The sequence below is a fragment of the Rana temporaria genome, chromosome 7 (assembly GCF_905171775.1).
Source record: "Rana temporaria chromosome 7, aRanTem1.1, whole genome shotgun sequence".
NCBI lineage: Eukaryota > Metazoa > Chordata > Amphibia > Anura > Ranidae > Rana > Rana temporaria.
In genome coordinates this window covers 40,635,219-40,653,933 of record NC_053495.1, presented here as the reverse complement: position 1 = coordinate 40,653,933, position 18,715 = coordinate 40,635,219, and the positions used below count along the sequence as shown (strand labels likewise).

Below are 18,715 nucleotides of genomic sequence, written 5' to 3'. Positions count from 1 at the left end.
CAGAGAAGGTGAACATGTTTCTAATTTTTAAAAAGAAATTGAGCATTTACAATTACTTTAAGATCACAGGTCAACCCATCAGATATAATGCATTGTATTATGTAGCAGTATGTCACTCTCTCCACAAGTATTCCTACTAATTTCATTTTTTATTTTCCACCAGACTGGACAGTTTTTTGGAGAAGTAGAAGGTGCTGTGATGAATAAATTGCTAACAATGGGCTCCTTTAAAAGGTATGCAATGACATCATTGTATTTAAAAAAATGGATATGATGTTCCGAGTTAAAGAGATTCTCTTTTGTCCATCTGAGAATAATGTACAATTATTTTGTACGTTTTTTTTAGGTACTTATATTTATACAGAACGTATGTGTACACACCAAATGTGTTCAAACGAATGAAAAATGTTGTGTTTTAATCTGTTTCTTTTACATTGTGTTTTTTTTACAAATGTTGAATGAGCTAACTGATCATATCATGGATAATTGATCTGGCAGCTCTTGGACCAGGTCAAATGGGTAGCATTTTAGAAAACATTCAACTATAATTCCCAGGAATTCTGTGAAAAATTGCAAAATTAGAAAATGTGTATTTTAAAAGATCTGCATCCAATAATATAATTGCTTACAGATTCATTATTGAAGTTCAAACAGCTACATTTGACTTAGCCAATACTCCAAGTCTGCCGCATTTACTAAGAATTGATTACCAGATAGTTCTTACCGTATTTGCCGGCATATAAGACGACTGGGTGTACAAGACGACCCCCTAATTTTCCAGCTAAAATGCTGGTTTTGGGATATACTCACTGTATAAGATGACCCCTCACTGTGCCATTATACATGCCTCACTGTGCCATTATACATGCCTCACTGTGCCAGTATGCCTTCCTCACTGTGCCAGTATGCCTGCCTCACTGTGCCTTTATGCCTGCCTCACTGTGCCATTATGCTTGCCTCACTGTGCCAGTATGTCTGCCTCACTGTGCCAGTATGCCTGCCTCACTGTGCCAGTATGCCTGCCTCGACGATCTTCCTACCTTCCCCTGTTTGCAGAGTTTCTCAGGCTGCGGGCGTTCATTATTCAAAAGCCGCACCTCCTCCTCAGGCTGTTCCGTTATAGGCAGAACACTAATTTTCCCAGCAGAGCCTCTGTTCAGTGTTCCGCCTATCACGGATGTCCTCTCGCCCGAGGCCGTGATAGGCGGAACACTGAACAGAGGCTCTGCTGGGAAAATTTGTGTTCCGCCTATCACGGAACAGTCTGAGGAGGAGGCGCGGCTTTTGAATAATGGATGGCCGCCGTCTGACAGACAGGTACCCGGCCTATAAGACGACCCCCGACTTTTGGGGCATGATTTTAGATGCAAAAAGTCGTCTTATACGCCGGAAAATATGGTACATTAGTTTTGTGGGTAAGTAACATTTGTGAATACATTGAAAAAATGTACACTGACCAGCCATAACATTATGACCACCCACCTAATATTGAGCAAGCCGCCAAAACAGCCTGTCCCATTGAGGCATGGAGTACACAAGACCTCTGGAGGTATACTGTGGAATCTGGTATCATACCATTAGTACAGATCCTTTTAGTTCTGTAAGTAGCGAGGTGGGTCAGCCTTGTTTTTTCGGCACATCCCACAGATGCTTAAATAGATTTTGATCTGGAGAATTTAAAAGCCAAGTGAACACCTTAAATTCATTGTGTGCAGTAGATGCAATTCAAATGATGGGAGAATCTGTATCACATTAACACAATCATGTTATATTCATAGGTAGGAAGCCAGCCCCTACCTATAAAGAAGAGAGGGAATACTTTATTTTTACCACCACATGAGCTGGTGAACGATATTCTGTTGGTGAAAAAAGGTCCACCATAGTCTGCTGGGAAACCGATACATCTGGAGTGTGGATATGTTGAATGCCCAGCAGCTCTTAAGCCGCGTACATACGATCAGTCCATCCGATGAGAACAGTCTGATGGACTGTTTTCACCGGTTAACCGATGAAGCTGACTGATGGTCACCATCGGTTAAAAAAAGATTGTGTCAGAACGCGGTGACGTAAAACACAACGACGTGCTGAAAAAAAAAAGTTCAATGCTTCCAAGCATGCGTCGACTAGATTCTGAGCATGCGTGGATTTTTAACCGATGGTTGTGCCTACTAACGATCGGTTTTGACCTATCGGTTAGGAATCCATTGGTTAAATTTAAAGCAAGTTGGCTTTTTTTTAACCGATGGTTAAATAACCTATGGGGCCCACACACGATCGGTTTTGACCAATGAAAACGGTCCATCAGACCGTTGTCCTCTGCTTAACCTATCGTGTGTACGAGGCCTTACTGGCTCCTCCTGCGGATCTCCACATCCTGTACTATCTCCTATAATTTGGGGTGGTCAGTAGGAGGTCCCAGGAGACTGACAATCCCAGATGGGTCTGTTTCCCAGAGTGAAGCTAATAGGGCAAAAAGTGGAAAAGGCTTTCTGGCTTCATATAATTTACTTATAAAGCAAGGTTATATTGAGATAAATATGTTGGCTGTTATTTCTGACCTCCATTTGAAAATGGTAGCTAAATTACTTCAATTATATAAAGTGTTAGATCATCTATTAACAGAAAATAAAAAGGTGAACTATCACTCTGTTTAGTTTTTTGCAATCACCACAGGACCAATCAGAACTGTCCAGACAGAAAATCAGGGGTTATGTAGCCTCATAGGACGGTCAGTGGAGAATAAAAAACTACTCCTACAAGCTTTAAAGGATAAGTTCACTTTTTAGAAAAAAATTATAAACGCACATTTTTTGCTGGTAAAACTGTGCATTTATTCTTTTTTTTATTGAGCCTGTAAAGCATTGTGCCAGCGATCAGCAGATGATGCTATAAAGGTCTCCAGCAGATCTGCCAGTGTATCTGTGTGCCGGTACATCCCATGTGGGCAAGCAGATAGAATCTGACAAGAAGAGAGAATAAACTACCATGGCGCTCCACAGCACAGTGGTAGTTCATTGAAAACTACAAGCCAACAACTACAAAGGCTGCTGGACCTTGTAGTTTTCCATTTACATGCAAATGAGTGAAGCAGCCGAACGGGCTCTGCCCCCTCTTTTTAAAATTGTGACAGCTAATGGGGGGGGGGGGATCCCCACTAGCTGTCAGATCAGGTAATCGGGGGGGGGGGGGGTTTAGTAACACTTTAACCACGTAACGCCCGCCGCACGACTATTTACGTCCGCAAAATGGCACGGACAGGCAGATGGGCGTATATATACGTCCTTGCCTTTGCGCGGGTCGGGGGTCCGATATAGGGGAGACACAATCGATGACGTCAGACCTACAGCCACACCCCCCTACTGTTGTAAACACACACTAGGTGAACACTAACTCCTACAGCGCCACCTGTGGTTAACTCCCAAACTGCAACTGTCATTTTCACAGTAAACAATGCAATTTAAATGCATTTTTTGCTGTGAAAATGACAATGGTCCCAAAAATGTGTCAAAATTGTCCGAAGTGTTGCCCGCCATAATGTCGCAGTCACGAACAAAATCGCTGATCGCCGCCATTAGTAGTAAAAAAAAAAATTAATAAAAATGCAATAAAAATATCCCCTATTTTGTAAACGCTATAAATTTTGCACAAACCAATCGATAAACGCTTAGTGCGATTTTTTTTGCCAAAAATAGGTAGAAGAATACGTATCGGCCTAAACTGAGGAAGAAAAAAAATGTTATATATGTTTTTGGGGGACATTTATTACAGCAAAAAGTAAAAAATATTGAATTTTTTTCAAAATTGTTGCTCTATTTTTGTTTATAGCGCAAAAAATAAAAACCGCAAAGGTGATCAAATACCACCAAAAGAAAGCTCTATTTGTGGGGAAAAAAGGACGCCAATTTTGTTTGGGAGTCACGTCGCACGACCGCGCAATTGTCTGTTAAACCGACGCAGTGCCGAATCGCAAAACCTGGCCTGGGCATTTAGCTACAAAATGGTCCGGGGCTTAAGTGGTTAAGGGCCCTTTCACACTATCGGATCCCGTGAGGATCTGTTCCTTAAATATCCGCTTGCTTGGCGGGGATCGTCTGCAGACAGATGGAAAAATATGGAGTTGCCACTGGTGTCCATACCCACACATAACTTCTCTACCAGATATGGCAGATGGGTCATGTTTACAGGAATGTTCTAGTGTATTTTTTGATGTTCCTCTATGGAGACTGCAGCTATGTTTTAGGGTGGAGGCTTATGTGTCCCTGTATGACCCTGAGAGCTAGGTTGGCAAGAGAGTAAAGTCTTTGCTGGGCTTTCCAAACCAAACATATCAAAATCAAAGGGCCAGAAAAAAGCAGACCTCAACAAACTGCAAGGGGGCTCCTTAAGAATGGTGATGACAGCCCCATTAAACCTGGAAGAAAATCCCCTGGTCACTAAGTAAAGAGGCGTTGGTCATGGGACTGACAAAGCAACTACTAGCACTAGTAAAATAAAAAAAATAAAAAGAAGAAGTAGATAGAGACAAGGTAAAGAAGCATTTAGAAACCTCCTGCAAGAAGCTAGGGCTGATGAATTGGTGTGTATTTTACATGCAAAGCTGTGGTTTAGCAAGAAGGTGCACACTGGTCAAAAATGTGTCTAGGCCTGTGGTTCTGGAGGCCTGGAAGCTCCCTTCCACCACTAACCTTCAGTCCTGCTTACAACCAATCAGAGTTTCCAAGAAGCAGCTAAACCTAGATTTGATCTGTTATGCCACTCCATACTTTTATGTCACTATAAAGCCACACGATTGGACTTCCATCGGACAAATCCATGGATTTTTGTCCAAAGGGCGTTGTCCATGAACTTGGTATGCATACAGACAGCAGAATATTTTCAGCCTATTTTCTGCTCTTTAGCGCCACCCTTTGGGCAAATACTGCTAATGTTGTCTTAGGCCCCGTACACACGAGAGGATCTATCCGCTGGAATTGATCTGCGGATCAGTTCCAGCGGATAGATCCGCTGGTGTGTACAACCCAGCGGATATTTTTCCGCTGATTTTTTTCGGGCCGACCGATTTCCAGCGGATAAAAATTTCTTAGCATGCTAAGAAATCTATCCGCTGGAATCGGCTCCAGCGGATCGATCCGGTGGTCTGTACAGACTCACCGGATCGATCCGTCCGATTCCCTCCCTCGCATGCATCGTAATGATTCGACGCATGCGTGGATATCCTTATATGACAGCGTCGCGACACATCAACGCGGATGGAATTCCGCGGGGATTTTGATCTCCTGGTTAGTACAACCAGGAGATCAAAATCCGCCAGAGGATTTATCCGCGGATACGGTCCGGAGGACCGTTTCCGCGGATAAATCCTCTCGTCTGTACCCGGCATTATGGTTAGCATTGGTTCGGAGAATGCGTGTTTGTACTTTTTTTTTGTGTTTATTTGTGTACACACAATTGGATGATCCGACGTAACACATTTGTTGTCGGACAATTTGAGAGCATGCAAAGCCAACATGTGGTGTCGGAAATTCCGACAACAATTGTCCGATAGAGCATACAGACGGTCGTATTGTCTGACAAAACACGTCCGTCGGACAATTGTTGTTGGAATATTCGATTGTGTGTACAGGCCTTTAGACAGTCCTAATGCTTGTCTGTATTTTTCTTAGATTCCACCAATGTACAAGGAAAAAGAACTTTTGTTATCCCAGCTACAAAATTATATACAGTATCCACCTTTCATCTATTATTTCGGTACAGATATCACCAGCTAAAAATTCATTCAAACACTGCAAATATTATATCCATGTGGCACGTCCAGGCTTCTAACATAATAGCACATCAAAAGCAGGGAAAGACTTTGTAGTCTGGTAATTACTCAAATTTCCTCTTCCCCTGTCAAACGGCATTTAAGTTTTCACACAATGTACAGTGTAAACATTGCTTTGTACAGTAAATGCAAAGCAATAAAGGTGCCGTCTTTGCACCAGTGATCTCAGCAATAAAATATTTTCCAGGGGGATATGCCTTTTTATTCTACAATGTGTCAGTTCAAACCTAGAAGGATTCTTTAAATATCTTGTAGAAATTACTTTTACAAAAAAAAATGTACAGACTTAATGTAAAAAAATTGAAAGGTGGAGCTGACATCGAGGTTCCCAATCTATTAGTTTGAGCTTCACAATTAACTATGATTACATAATATTACTTCTCCTTATGAGTGGCTGATATGTCAAGTCTTAGTAGATGTTGGTGGGTTTAGGAATAGTAACACATTGTTAAAGAACTAGGGCCCAGATTCACAAACAGCGGCGCATATTTATGCCGCCGTAGCGTATCTTCTTAACGCTACGCCGACGCAGCGCATAGAGGCAAGCACTGGATTCACAAAGCCAGTGCTGCCAAATCTGCGCTGGGTTTCTCAGGCGTAAGTCGGCATATAAGGAAGTGGGCGTGACCCCATGCAAATGATGGGCCTAGCGCCAGACAGATACGAATAACGAACGGCGCATGCGCTGTCCCGTGGACGCATCCCAGTGCGCATGCTCAGAATCACGTCGGAACTACTCCCTAAGATACGTCCGATCACTGCCTACGACGTGAACGTAACCTACTCCTAGTCATATTCACGTCCTACGTAAACTACGTTAAATACGTCGGCTTGTGTTCCCTTTGCATGGATGCTGCTGAGTTACACCTCCTTTATGGGGCATAACTTTACGCCGGACGTATGACTTTACGCGCACTGCGTCGGACGGACGGACGTACGTTCATGAATCGGCGTATCTCCCTCATTTGCACATGTGAATAGAAAATCAATGGGAGCGCCAAATACGTCCAGCGTAAATATACGCACACTCTACGCTGGTGTAGGCAAGTTACGTCCGGCGCATAGATACAACGGCACATATTTGCACTTACGCGGCGTAACTGGAGATTTTTCAGATCTGCTTTTTTGATTCCCTAGGTCAACGGTGGTCAACCTTTTGAAGAGCAAGGGCCACTTAAGTGACTTGGTAACCGGTCGTGGGCCACAATGAGCATAGCGGGTGGATGGCAGCCCACTCAACTCTATAGAGCCCACTCTACTCCTTTTTTTTGTTGAGCGGATTGGATTGGAGGTAGGCGTTTGTAAACGGACACAAGTCCATTTACATCTTCCGCTCCTTAGAGGTGAATGGAGGGTCCGATTTGGTCAGACTGACCACGTGAAAGGGGCCTAAGGCTGCTTTCACACTGATGCACAGTTGTTACCCCCATCACGGGTGCAGCACACTTCACCTGTGTCTTTCCTGCGGGTTAGCTGCACTTTGCCATAGACTTCCATTATATCCTGTAGGTGTGGTGAACTTTCAGAAAGCACACCAAACTCGCAGGTAATAGAAGTCTATGGTTCAGTGCAGGTAACCCACAGGTGCACTTTTCTACACCTGTGGATCAGTTTGAAAGCAGCCCAGTAACCACTGAAGAACAGATATGCCCATATATACACTGTGATTTTAGTGATAAACTTACCTTTTATAACAGTATTCTATTCTATTTTATTCCATCCCAGAGCAGGAGGTTGCGGGCCACATCAGAGGGCTCTGCGGGCCACATGTGGTCCCTGAGCCACTGGTTGGGCACCCCTGCCCTAGGTCCACCATTTAGTGTGTTTTCTTGCACTTACCTCTTTGAAGTCCCCCACAATCAGTGTTTTCTCTACAGGGCATACCTTCTTATCAGTTCCCTGACAATCATTTGTGTGCAGCCTGTACCATACAACAACTCCTCAAAATCTTTTGCTTTTGGAGCCTGAATGCCATTCTCTTCAAATGGAAAGCCTGTCCACAGCTTGAGAAGACGTGTATGGACTTTCCATTGAAGTGAAAGGCTTTCAAGCCATGAATGCGCTAAAGAAAAGTTAAGGTACTGAGAAGATTTGGAAGAGTTTTAGGCCACTCAATTGAGATGCCTGGGAGCTGCATTTCTGATAATTATGGCCTATTGCAAAAAGCTTGGGAAGTTAAGGTGGCCCTTGGAAGAGTAAATGCACTGGAAACGCACTTATAGGTGGACCTGGGCAATCAAGTAAAAATTTCTTAAAACAGGTAATCAGTGGCTTTTCAAGTACTGTTCACTCCTCTGCTACTCTTTAAATGCAAGCTAAAAATGGAAACCCCCTTTGTAATTAAATTCTGCAGTCTAAACTGGCATTGCAAACAAAATACAGGCAATTAAAAAGTTATCTATGTGTGTATACAGGCATCAGATGAATCCTGCATTTTATTCATATTGCTAATTCAGTTTGCTGAATCTAATGCAAGATTACAGATGAATTTTATACACTTTCCTATTTTGTAAGGTTAGATCTGTGCAATTACAGTAAAACCTTGGATTGTGAGCATAATTTGTTCCAGAAACATGCTTGTCAGGCCCCGTACACACGACCAGTTTCCTCGGCAGAATTCAGCTTCCGACCGAGTTTCTGGCTGAATTCTGCCGAGGAAACTGGTCGTGTGTACACTTTCGGCCGAGGAAGCCGACAAAGAGCTCGACGAGGAAATAGAGAACATGTTCTCTATTTCCTCGTTGTTCTATGGGAGCTCTCCTCCCGCCGAGCTCCTCGGCGGCTTCAGGGCTGAACTGGCCGAGGAACTCGATGTGTTTGGCACGTCGAGTTCCTCGGCCGTGTGTACGGGGCCTAATCCAAAGCACTTGTATATCAAAGCAAATTTCTCCATAAGAAATAATGGAAACTCAAAGGATTTGTTCCACAACCATTTATTCATAGGTCCTTCAGTTTATAGTCCATATAAAAAGATTATAACATTGTGACCAGGTTGTGTAACCATAAAATGTCCATCCACAAATGAAAGCCTCCACAAGGGGATTAGAAGCAAATTCCAGAAGGAGCTACAGAGTATTACAGAGAAGAGAGGCCTTTCACACTGAGCCGCCCATAGCGTCAGCGGTAAAACGTCGCTATTTTTGTGCCCAGGTGTGCCCTCTCCTTAAGACAGCCCTGCCGCTAGCGACTGAGAAAGGGTTAAAACTGCCTGCAATGCACTGCTGAAGCAGCGCATTGTGGGTGCTATAGCCGCACTGTCCCATTGATTTCAATGGGCAGCAGCGGTGGAGGAGTGGTATACACACCGCTCCAAAGATGCGGCTAGCAGGACTTTTTTTACTGTCCTGCTAGCGCAACGCTCCAGTGTGAAAGCCCTTGGTGCTTTCACACTGGAGACAATGGAGCAGCTTTTTAAGGGCAGATTGCAGGCGCTATTTTTTTAACGCTATAGCGCCTGCAATATGCCCTCAGTGTGAAAGGGGTCTAAGTGTAGCAATATGTTGCTAAATGTTGTACCTTCAATAAGGCCCCTTTCAGATGTGCGGACCGTATGTCCGCTTTTTCATCCATCCGTTTGCGGATGAAAAAGGGACATACATTGGTCCCTATGTGATTGCGGGTGTCAGCGGATAAACAAATGCAGCCACCACATCTAAGGATTGGTAGAGTAGGTTTGTAGATCGGGACTTTACTGCACGCTTGATTCAGGTCAGTGACTCACAGTATTGAATTTAGAGACATCCAGGTGCATAGCATTCTCAGGAGGTGAGAAATTACAGCCTCCAAATTTATTTCAATAAAGTTTTTTTTTATATTAAATCTAGTATCTATCATATCTTGGAGGTTCCAAGCTGAAAGTCTTTCAGACAATTTTTTAAAGGGTAATTCCTGCTATTAAGGTACACTATAATGGTCTGGGTCATTTTTATTTTAGTTTGCACATTGTTGTTTTATGTCTGGTTTTAATTTTTTCTTTATGTGTTTTGCTTTATGTATATATACAATCCTTGTTTGACAAATAAAACACTTTGAAATAAGAAGTCATCCACTTCTGTGTTAAATTTCAACTTGAGCATTTGAGGTTTGTAAACAACTGTGTTCAAACAAAAGGGCAAATAGTAGCCTGTAAATATGTGAATACAATTTTGAAAGTGGAATTCAAGCCTAACAATAACTTTTCTTAAAAATGTTCCATCCCTTTCCTCCTTCTTGTCCTCTCTACCTTGTGTAAAAAGATCTGTATACTTACCTTTTTTAAGTCCACTCTGGTCCAGTCATGTGATTTTGCAGCTCCAGCTCCCCCATGTCATGGAGCACTCAACAACAGCTGGGAATTTCCGAGAGCAGTGACGTCACCCATAGGCTCTCCTTATAGTCCAACCAGTGCCACTACTCTCTCCTCTCCCCTGCAGCTGCCATCCGCTGACACAGAGAACACATGACCAAAGCAGACTAAGAAAAGGTAAGTATACAGATCTTTTTTTACACAGGGTAGGCAGTATAGGAAGAAGGGGGAGAACAATTTAAAAAAATAGTTATAGTTGGGCTTGAATTCCACTTTAGGTACCACATTCTGGCTAAAAAAAATGAATGCAAAAATGACATATACATTATTTCATATCTATCTAATAAAAAATAGCCCAAAAAATGTTATATACACTTTAAAGTGTTACTAAACCCACAACAGTAAAATATGTATGTATATGCAGCATAGCATGCTTGTTATACTCGCTGTGGAACTTAAGGGGTTAATCCTCTGCACTGTGTAAAAAGGCTGTTTTATCCTGTGTGCATAGTCCTCCCCTCCTGCACTGTCTATCTAGGGAAGGCCAGCTAACACAGGCAGGGTAGCCAACCTGCACATGCTCAGTTGTGTCTTTTATGTTGGAGAAAACATTTACTTGTTCTCAGAGCTAGCCAGGTCACATGATATTGACATCACACATGTGGGCAGGCTGCAGTGGAAATCTCCTCCTACCTGACCTCTCAGCACTGGAGAAACTGTGCTGTTTAACATATAACCTTGGTATACAGATCATCCAAAAAGGTATATAGTAGCAGAATTTTAATGTACAAAGAAGATTTATAAGCTGTGGGCAATGTAGGGGGGCGGATGAACTACTTTCATATTACTGGGTTTGGTAACACTTTAAGCTTTTTTTTTTTTACTGTTAAAAAACTGTCTCCAAAATAATTAATAGATGAAAACAGAAGGACGTACTTTCAACGCTGAAAAACCTTTAAAAAAAAGCGGCTTTTGGACAACGATGGTAATGACATATCACGAGTCTCTGCGCAGTGATTAAAATAAGATGTTGGATATGTCATTACGCCCTAGGCATGGTATCTGTAGCAAGGGAGAAAAAAAAAAGTCTGCCAATATTAAAAAAGCTGAAGGGAACAGCATCAGACGCGGACTGCCCCCTTTAATGGGTTTAAATTTAGTTCCAAAAGAAAACAGACAATTACAATGTTCCTCTGCTATAATCAGCAGGAAGGGATACAGGTAGCCACAAAGCACTCCTTAAAAAAACAAAATGACATCAAGGTAGTTTGAAAAAATAACACTTTGCAGCTATTTCATGTTGATAAAAGGAACTGATGTAATTGTTTCCTGAAATAATTTGTGTTTAACTACTTCAGTGATGAAAAATGTAACATTATGCGTTATTATTCTGTCACAATCTTCCGCGTTATTAGGCTGCTCTTAGGTGCCCGTCTAATAGATTGCATTCAGTGTGCTTAAAGAGGAATTCCAAGGGAAGATGGGAAAGCAGTCAGAAAATACTGAAACTGTAAACTCATTTTTTTTAACAAAATTCATAGAAAACTCAAATTTTATATAATTTTCTTCCCTTAAAACGTCATATCAAACCCCAAACAGTGAACACTGCAGATTTTTACAAATTAGACACTTTTTTTTTTCGATTTCAAAATGTTTATTCGTTTTCCAAAAGACAAGGAATACAGAGAAAAAGATATACTGAACATACCGTGTTTCCCTGAAAATAAGCCTGGGTCTTATATTATTTTTGGCAACAAAAGACACAGTAGGGCTCATTTTCAGGGTAGGTCTTACCATGTAATGTGCTGTCTTCTCTCCCCCGCTCTCTTCCTGTCTGGCAGGAATCCCCAGTGTGAACAGAGTTAAAATGCTTGTAAAATCCTATAATTCACTCTATTACCGTAGTATAAAATGTACAATGTAAAAAGTGTACTACAGCGCTACTACATATAATATAAGGAAAAAACAACAAAAATGCCTAAATAATATTGCTGCATATATAAACGGTGAACTAAACCAATAGAATGTGTAATATAAAGATAATGCGCTAATGCAATTGGATGGAGTACACCATCTGTGTATGCACTCACGAATCCACGGACAAATAAAGCTTTTGCTGCCGCTCAGTGTGATGATCTCCTCATACGGATATGAATCCGTTGATCCCGTCACTTAGGCTCCTCCCACACGCGTTGTGTCACAGTGGCGCAACGCGTGGGGGAGGAGCCTACATGACGGGATCGACGGATTCATATCCGTACGAGGAGATCATCACACTGAGCAGCAGCAGAAGCTTTATGTGTCTGTGGATTCGTGAGTGCATACACAGATGGTGTAGTCCCTGTCCCCCCTCCTTATCATACATTATTGCACCATGAGTTTTTTCTTTTTCTCCTTATGAGCCGTGGTACTTTGGAGTTTTTCGAGTGTCTGCCTGAGACAGTGAGAGGAAGCGCTGTGGATCACTCAGCCCAATATAGGACTTCCTATCTCAAGTCAATACTGTGATATTGGTTTTGTCCTTTGTGTTTTTTTTGTATCAATTTCACTGGCCCAGATTGTTTTGGCACTTAATATCAGTGTGTATATCTGGTATTGGCCATTTATGCACACGCTGTACATTATTTACAACATTAGTTGATATTAGCGCATTATTTTTATATAACACATAAAATGTACAATGTGTGTGTTTCTGTAATATAATTGTGCCAAATACCTTTGTTATAGCGCCGCTCTGCGCTTCTGCCAGAGCTCTTCATCACAATTATATTACAGAAACACACACATTGTACATTATATACTACTGTAATAGAGTGGATTATAGGATTTTACAAGCATTTTAAAATAGGGCTTATTTTCGGGGCAGGGCTTATATTGCAGCCCAACTGGAAAATAACGCTAGGTCTTATTTTCTGGGTAGATCTTATTTTCGTGAAAACATGGTAGTCTTGTCAGGAACAACACAAAAGTCAATGATGTAGTTATACACCATTAGTTGTCCTATGCATAACAAGAGGGAGCCTATTAGACACTCCTATACCACTCACCATAAAACATCTGTCATCAACCCCCCCCCCCCTCTTTTTACGAACAAATTTGCTATCAAACTCCACAAGGAAGTGGCCTGATCTCAGAAATCTATGGTCATATGGTGTGTACAGATCCACAAGAAATGCTACTATACATGCAGAAATGGGAAAGAGACTTTAATTTATCAATATCCCTAGATGATTGGGATGATTGTATAACAAATTTACGTAAATAACACACAATCTGAATTTCCGATGGAAAAAGTCTGTTTTTCCTATCGTGTGTAGCCCCATCAGAGTTTTTTCATCGGAAATTCCGATGAATTCCATCGGACTTTAGATATAGAACATGTTCTATATTTTTCAGATGGAATTCCGTGATTTGGCCGGGCCAAAGCCGATTGTGTGTACGCGGCAATACAGTTGGTAAAACTATTTACTAGATGATACTTCACACCCACCAGGGCCGTCTTTAGTTTTGATTGGACCCTGGGCAAAAATTTTCTTGGGGCCCCTACAATCAATTTTGCTTTCCACCTGCTCTGATACATACAATAAATATCAGCTAGACTTAAAGCAGAGGTTCACCCAAAAGTGAACCCTCCCCCCTCCGGTGTCACATTTGACACCTTTGAGTCCGGCCCCTCCGCGTCACCCCCCCGTTGTGTTCTGGGAAACGCTCGGCTGTTATTTACATTTAAACACAGGGTCTGAAGGTGAGTCATCTGTACACAACAATAGGGCAGAGCTGGGCAGCATTAGTAGCAGCACGTCACACTGAGATATCAGGACACAGTACTGGACTAAAACTTCAAGGGACAAGGGAATTTAAACTGGGATAGTTGGCAAGTATGAGGTAGCTGCTTGGGGTCCCACAACAATGACAGGGCCCAGGGCAGCTTCCCCTTTTGCCTGCCTGAAAGACAGCCCTGACAACCACCAAATTACACCCTATATACCCATCAGTCTCCCCCACATGTTTTAGAGGATGCCCCCCTCAGGGTTCCTTTCCTCATATCTTTTGGGAATGCGAGAAATTATCCCATATTTGGTATACATGTGCAATTCGTTTAGTTCCAAATGATTTTTTTTAACAAATTTCGACACATTTGTTGATTCGGAAACATCTGGGTTAACGAAAACCCATTTAACAAAAGTTTCTGAATATTAGAAAATTCTGAAATTCGATAACCAGAAAACCCGAAAATTTTGAAAAATCTGAAATAATAACTAATTATAGGTATTGGAATTTCCTTTCAAATTTGTCTGTTATATGCCCTGCCCTAAAACAGTACTCAACCACCAGTGATTGGTAAAATATGATCAATTGTTATCTGCTAGTTACCCTATATGATATTTGTGTACCTCTTTCTTTAGAATAACTCTATATGACTACCAAGCCATGTGCAGAACAAATAAGGAGAGCAGTGACAGCGCTCACAGTTTATTGGATGTAAGTATTTCTGATTTTTGTAAAAATGTTGTTAAATGTTGACAATATGTAATTTTAGAAAAACTGATCACTTTGCACTTGTTTTTTAACGCTTTTAATAATTTTGTTCAATAGACAATAACAAGGCCTGTTTTTTATATATAATAACTGGTTGCATTATTTTATACAAATTTGATACCATTAAAATCCCAATTCTCATGCCATGAGAAAAATATATTTTTACAAACTGAGATGTTGATGTTAAAACCACTTTAGACCTCATGTATAACTGTGTCTGCCATGCAATCCTGGAAACATGTCATGTTTTTGTCTAATTGGTTCATATGGGCTTTAGAAACCATTATTCATGAGGACACCTGAGGATTGGAAACATTTGGCCTAGGGGACAAGTACAACCAACTATCCCTTTTACGGGAGAAACAAACTTCTGTGGGCTAAAGAAAGTGTGCTACAATCGTTGGCCAGGCAGTGATTGTTGGGTGTGATGATGAGTTTTTTTTTCATATAAAGGTTTAATTACATGTTTGATTCTGACACACCTTTCACATCTTTCAGTATCAGTTTCCTTAGAGCCACAAGAATGAATATGGTGCTGGGACATTTTGCTTTGTCAGACATTGTGATTGCTGGTCTGAAGGGGGAAGAGGCAGCTTTATAATGCCCAAAATGTGTCACCGACTTCAGGTTCTATGCTGATCAGTGTCTGAATGTTGAAGTATCTCCAATTAGAGGCCACCATCCCAACATATCTTGTTAGCACTGTCTTGAGGCAAATGCCCACCTGCCCTCCCAGCAAGTCTCCCCTCCTTCCCTGCATCATAGTTTCCTCCTGGCAGTTCATTCAGTGGACAGCCCATCTCACCGCCTTGTCCACATGCAAAGGTGGTCTTGGTAACCAGCCTAATTTTCCAAAGATGCATTCTCCTCAATTATAGCAAGTCTGGTAGCAGAGGTAAGGTGACACCTCTTGGAGGGACGCCAGTAGTAGTTAATAAAAGTCAGCAGGGTTTGTTTTGTAATGTTAAAGATGTTTTCACTCATCCAGACATCTTCCTTAGTTATAAATAGTGAGAACATTCCTGATACTCATTTGAACTGAAGAAACCACTTGAATAAGTGATGAAACACCATTCCATTGCAGATCATGTCCAGATCAATTACTGTATTTATTGGCGTATAACACTCACTTTTTTACCATAGAAAATAGAGAGTAAACTGTGACTGTTTGGTATACGCAGGGGGCAGTGGAAAGTTTTTTTCCTGAAACTTCCCTCTTAAAGTTAGGGTGCGTGTTATACGCCTGAGCGTGTTATAGGCCGATACATACGGTAGCTATACCATGAAATAAATGAAAACTTAAAAAATTCTTGAGGGTGAACACCGACCCTTTATTTAGAGCATAGATGTCAAACACAAGGCCAGTGGGTCGAATCCGGCCCTCCAGGACATTTCATGTGGCCCTCGCACCTCTCCTGCAGCTGCAGGAGAGCTCCAGCCCTCCTCTGGTCCTAATCCAGACCCCTACTTTCTGCTTTCAATCAATGCATCCAGCTTTTTCCCAGCAGCAGCATAAAGAAAAGGGGCGTACACTGTGATGTAAGGGAGAGTGGGGGGCTCAACCTCTGATGGTAGGGTGGCTCTTGACATCTAAAGTAAAGGGAAGAGGATGCACTGGACATCTAATCTTACAGATACAACCGACCCTTTTGAGGGCAATCATATTGTTGATGCGGCCCACGATGAAATTGAGTTTGACACCCCTGATTTAGAGGTTTGATTTTCCTTCTATCAATACTTCAAACAACAACATTGAGAAACTCTTTAACCCTCCTCTTATGTTAGGGTCAGAACCAACCAGTTTTCAGGTTTTGAATGTCTAAGTATCACATAAATTTGTTTATTGCATCGAGATTTTTTTACTTTGTCAGGAACCTTTATTTAAACAATGTAATAGAAAAAGAATCCGTTTCACTAAATTATAAAATACTGTGGTGAAAATTAAGACATTTATGGTGTTAGGGTCAATTCTGACCCAGTTATAATATAGGATTATAGGACACTAATAAGTGCCAAAACTGAAATCATAAACACTCTCTCTGCTTAGTAACACTGACAGCCAATCACCTCTCAACCCTGTGAGCTGTAGTTAGGGAGGGGCCTATCTCTTTGCCTGCTTGTCTTCTTCTCTAAATAAAGTAAACATAGGACCAATACATTTCTATTCTATTGAGGTTTATTTTACCATTTTTTTAATTTGAAAATGAGAGGTATGCTATCAAAAGAAAGGTCTAAGGGGTCACACCAAAAATATTAAAACCAATCTTTTCAAGGGTAAAGAAGCCTAACAAGGTAACCAAGAGGTAAGAAACAAATTGGATGATAAATAATTGTTCAGAGGGTATTTTATGGCTGATTTAAGACACGGGTCAAACCAACCCGTTAACATCATGGATAGTAACAGAAAGCCAACATATGAGGAGGGTTGAGTCAACCTAATTTTTTTTCTAATTCATTCACAGCCTTACCATGCCTTCTTTGCTGCAGTAAAATGGATAATGACAGAGCTTATCCTGTAAGTGTTCATTTACCACCACAAAGTATTTCCTTTCTGCATGTTGTAACCTTGTTTAGTACATCACACTCATTAATAAATCCCCAACAATTTAGAATTCAAGTGCATCACTGGATGTGTATGTCTGCAGTGGACAGATTGGAGGAACTGCTGTTATTGTGGTTTCACTTGTGTGGTGGGTAATGGACGTCTGCTGTCTGGGTGGGCCCACGTGAATACATCAAACATCTCGATGAGTCATTGTGTTACTTGGTGATTTCATGTTCTGTGAAATAGTTCCTCAGATGCTCATGTCAGGCTTAGGACAAGCTGTCAGGTGTTAGTGAGATGTCGGCAGATCATATCTCTGTTTCCAATTACACAGTCCATATAATGTGATATATGATCCCATAAGTCCCCAAACACCTAGTTTTTTTTTTTTCTAAATAAGGAGCAAGTGTTTCATTTGTGTCAGGTGAAAGACGTTCTAGCTTGTATTTTATGTACACTGTTGGACAAACCCATGTCAAAGCACGTTGGTCACACAAAGTTATCCTTTAAAATCAAATGGGTCAAACTTTTAAGCCAACTAGATCAATCGTTCTCAATATTTTACCCCAGAGGTACTTTCAGGTTTCCCAAAACCCATGCAGAAAACAATTTATTGTGGAAAAATGCAACTTACATTGGCAGCAGGTGTAAAGAATGCCCCTTTTACAGTGATGTTCAGAATGCCAACTTACAGACTGCTTAAAAAGATCATTGGTGACTTGTAGCTGGCTCTGCCAAGTGGCAACTGACTCAGAACTATGCAAGCACCAACAAATGGAAGGTCATTGGTCAATCAATAACAGCGCAATGAATACATAGCAAAGTCTGGTGAAACCTTAGGCCTCGTACATACGACCGAGTTTCTCAGCAAAAACCAGCAAGAAACTTGCTGGGAGATATTTTTTTGCCGAGGAAACCGGTCGTGTGTACATTTTCGTCGAGGAAACTGTCGAGAAACTCGACGAGCCAAAAAGAGAGCAAGTTCTCTATTTCCTCAACGGGAATGGATTAAATTGCCTTGTCGAGTTCCTCGACAGCCTGACAAGGAACTTGACGAGAAAAACAATGTTTTTCGGCCGTCAAGTTCCTCGGTCGTGTGTACAAGGCTTCAGGGTTGGTTGAGAATGGCTGAACCTGAACTAGATTTTTTGGATTTATGACTGCACTGCCTTCTGATTGATTGAAAATATCAAAGAATCTATTTCTCTTCTCTATTGGAAATGTGCCCTAGAAATTCCAATATCAATGTATATGAAAGAAAAATCTAATTGTGGTGTTGTAATTAGCAATCAAGGACATGGTATTCTAAATTAAATATATCACTGGCAACAATGTTTACCATATATTGATATAGTACTGAGGTATTATACAAAGTATATAAGTCCAGTGGTATAATTCCAAATAAAGTTCCAAAAATAGTTAATGTCTAAAAATACAGTACATTGTATGTGGAGCCTGTACTAAGGGTGTAGACTGTATAAACATGCATAACAAACACAAAAAAAATATTACAAAAAATACT

General features: G+C 41.2%; 1 protein-coding gene across 3 annotated transcripts in view; it reads left to right on the top strand.

Moving 5' to 3' along the window:
• Positions 1–18,715, top strand: part of CACNA2D3 (calcium voltage-gated channel auxiliary subunit alpha2delta 3) — a 1,177,822-nt gene that overhangs the window by 1,079,280 nt on the left and 79,827 nt on the right. For all 3 annotated transcript variants that reach the window (XM_040359261.1, XM_040359262.1, XM_040359264.1), the window contains 3 exons: positions 164–234; positions 14,516–14,591; positions 17,111–17,163. In XM_040359261.1, coding sequence (XP_040215195.1) covers positions 164–234; positions 14,516–14,591; positions 17,111–17,163 — 200 coding nt within the window. The remainder of the gene's footprint in view (positions 1–163; positions 235–14,515; positions 14,592–17,110; positions 17,164–18,715) is intronic.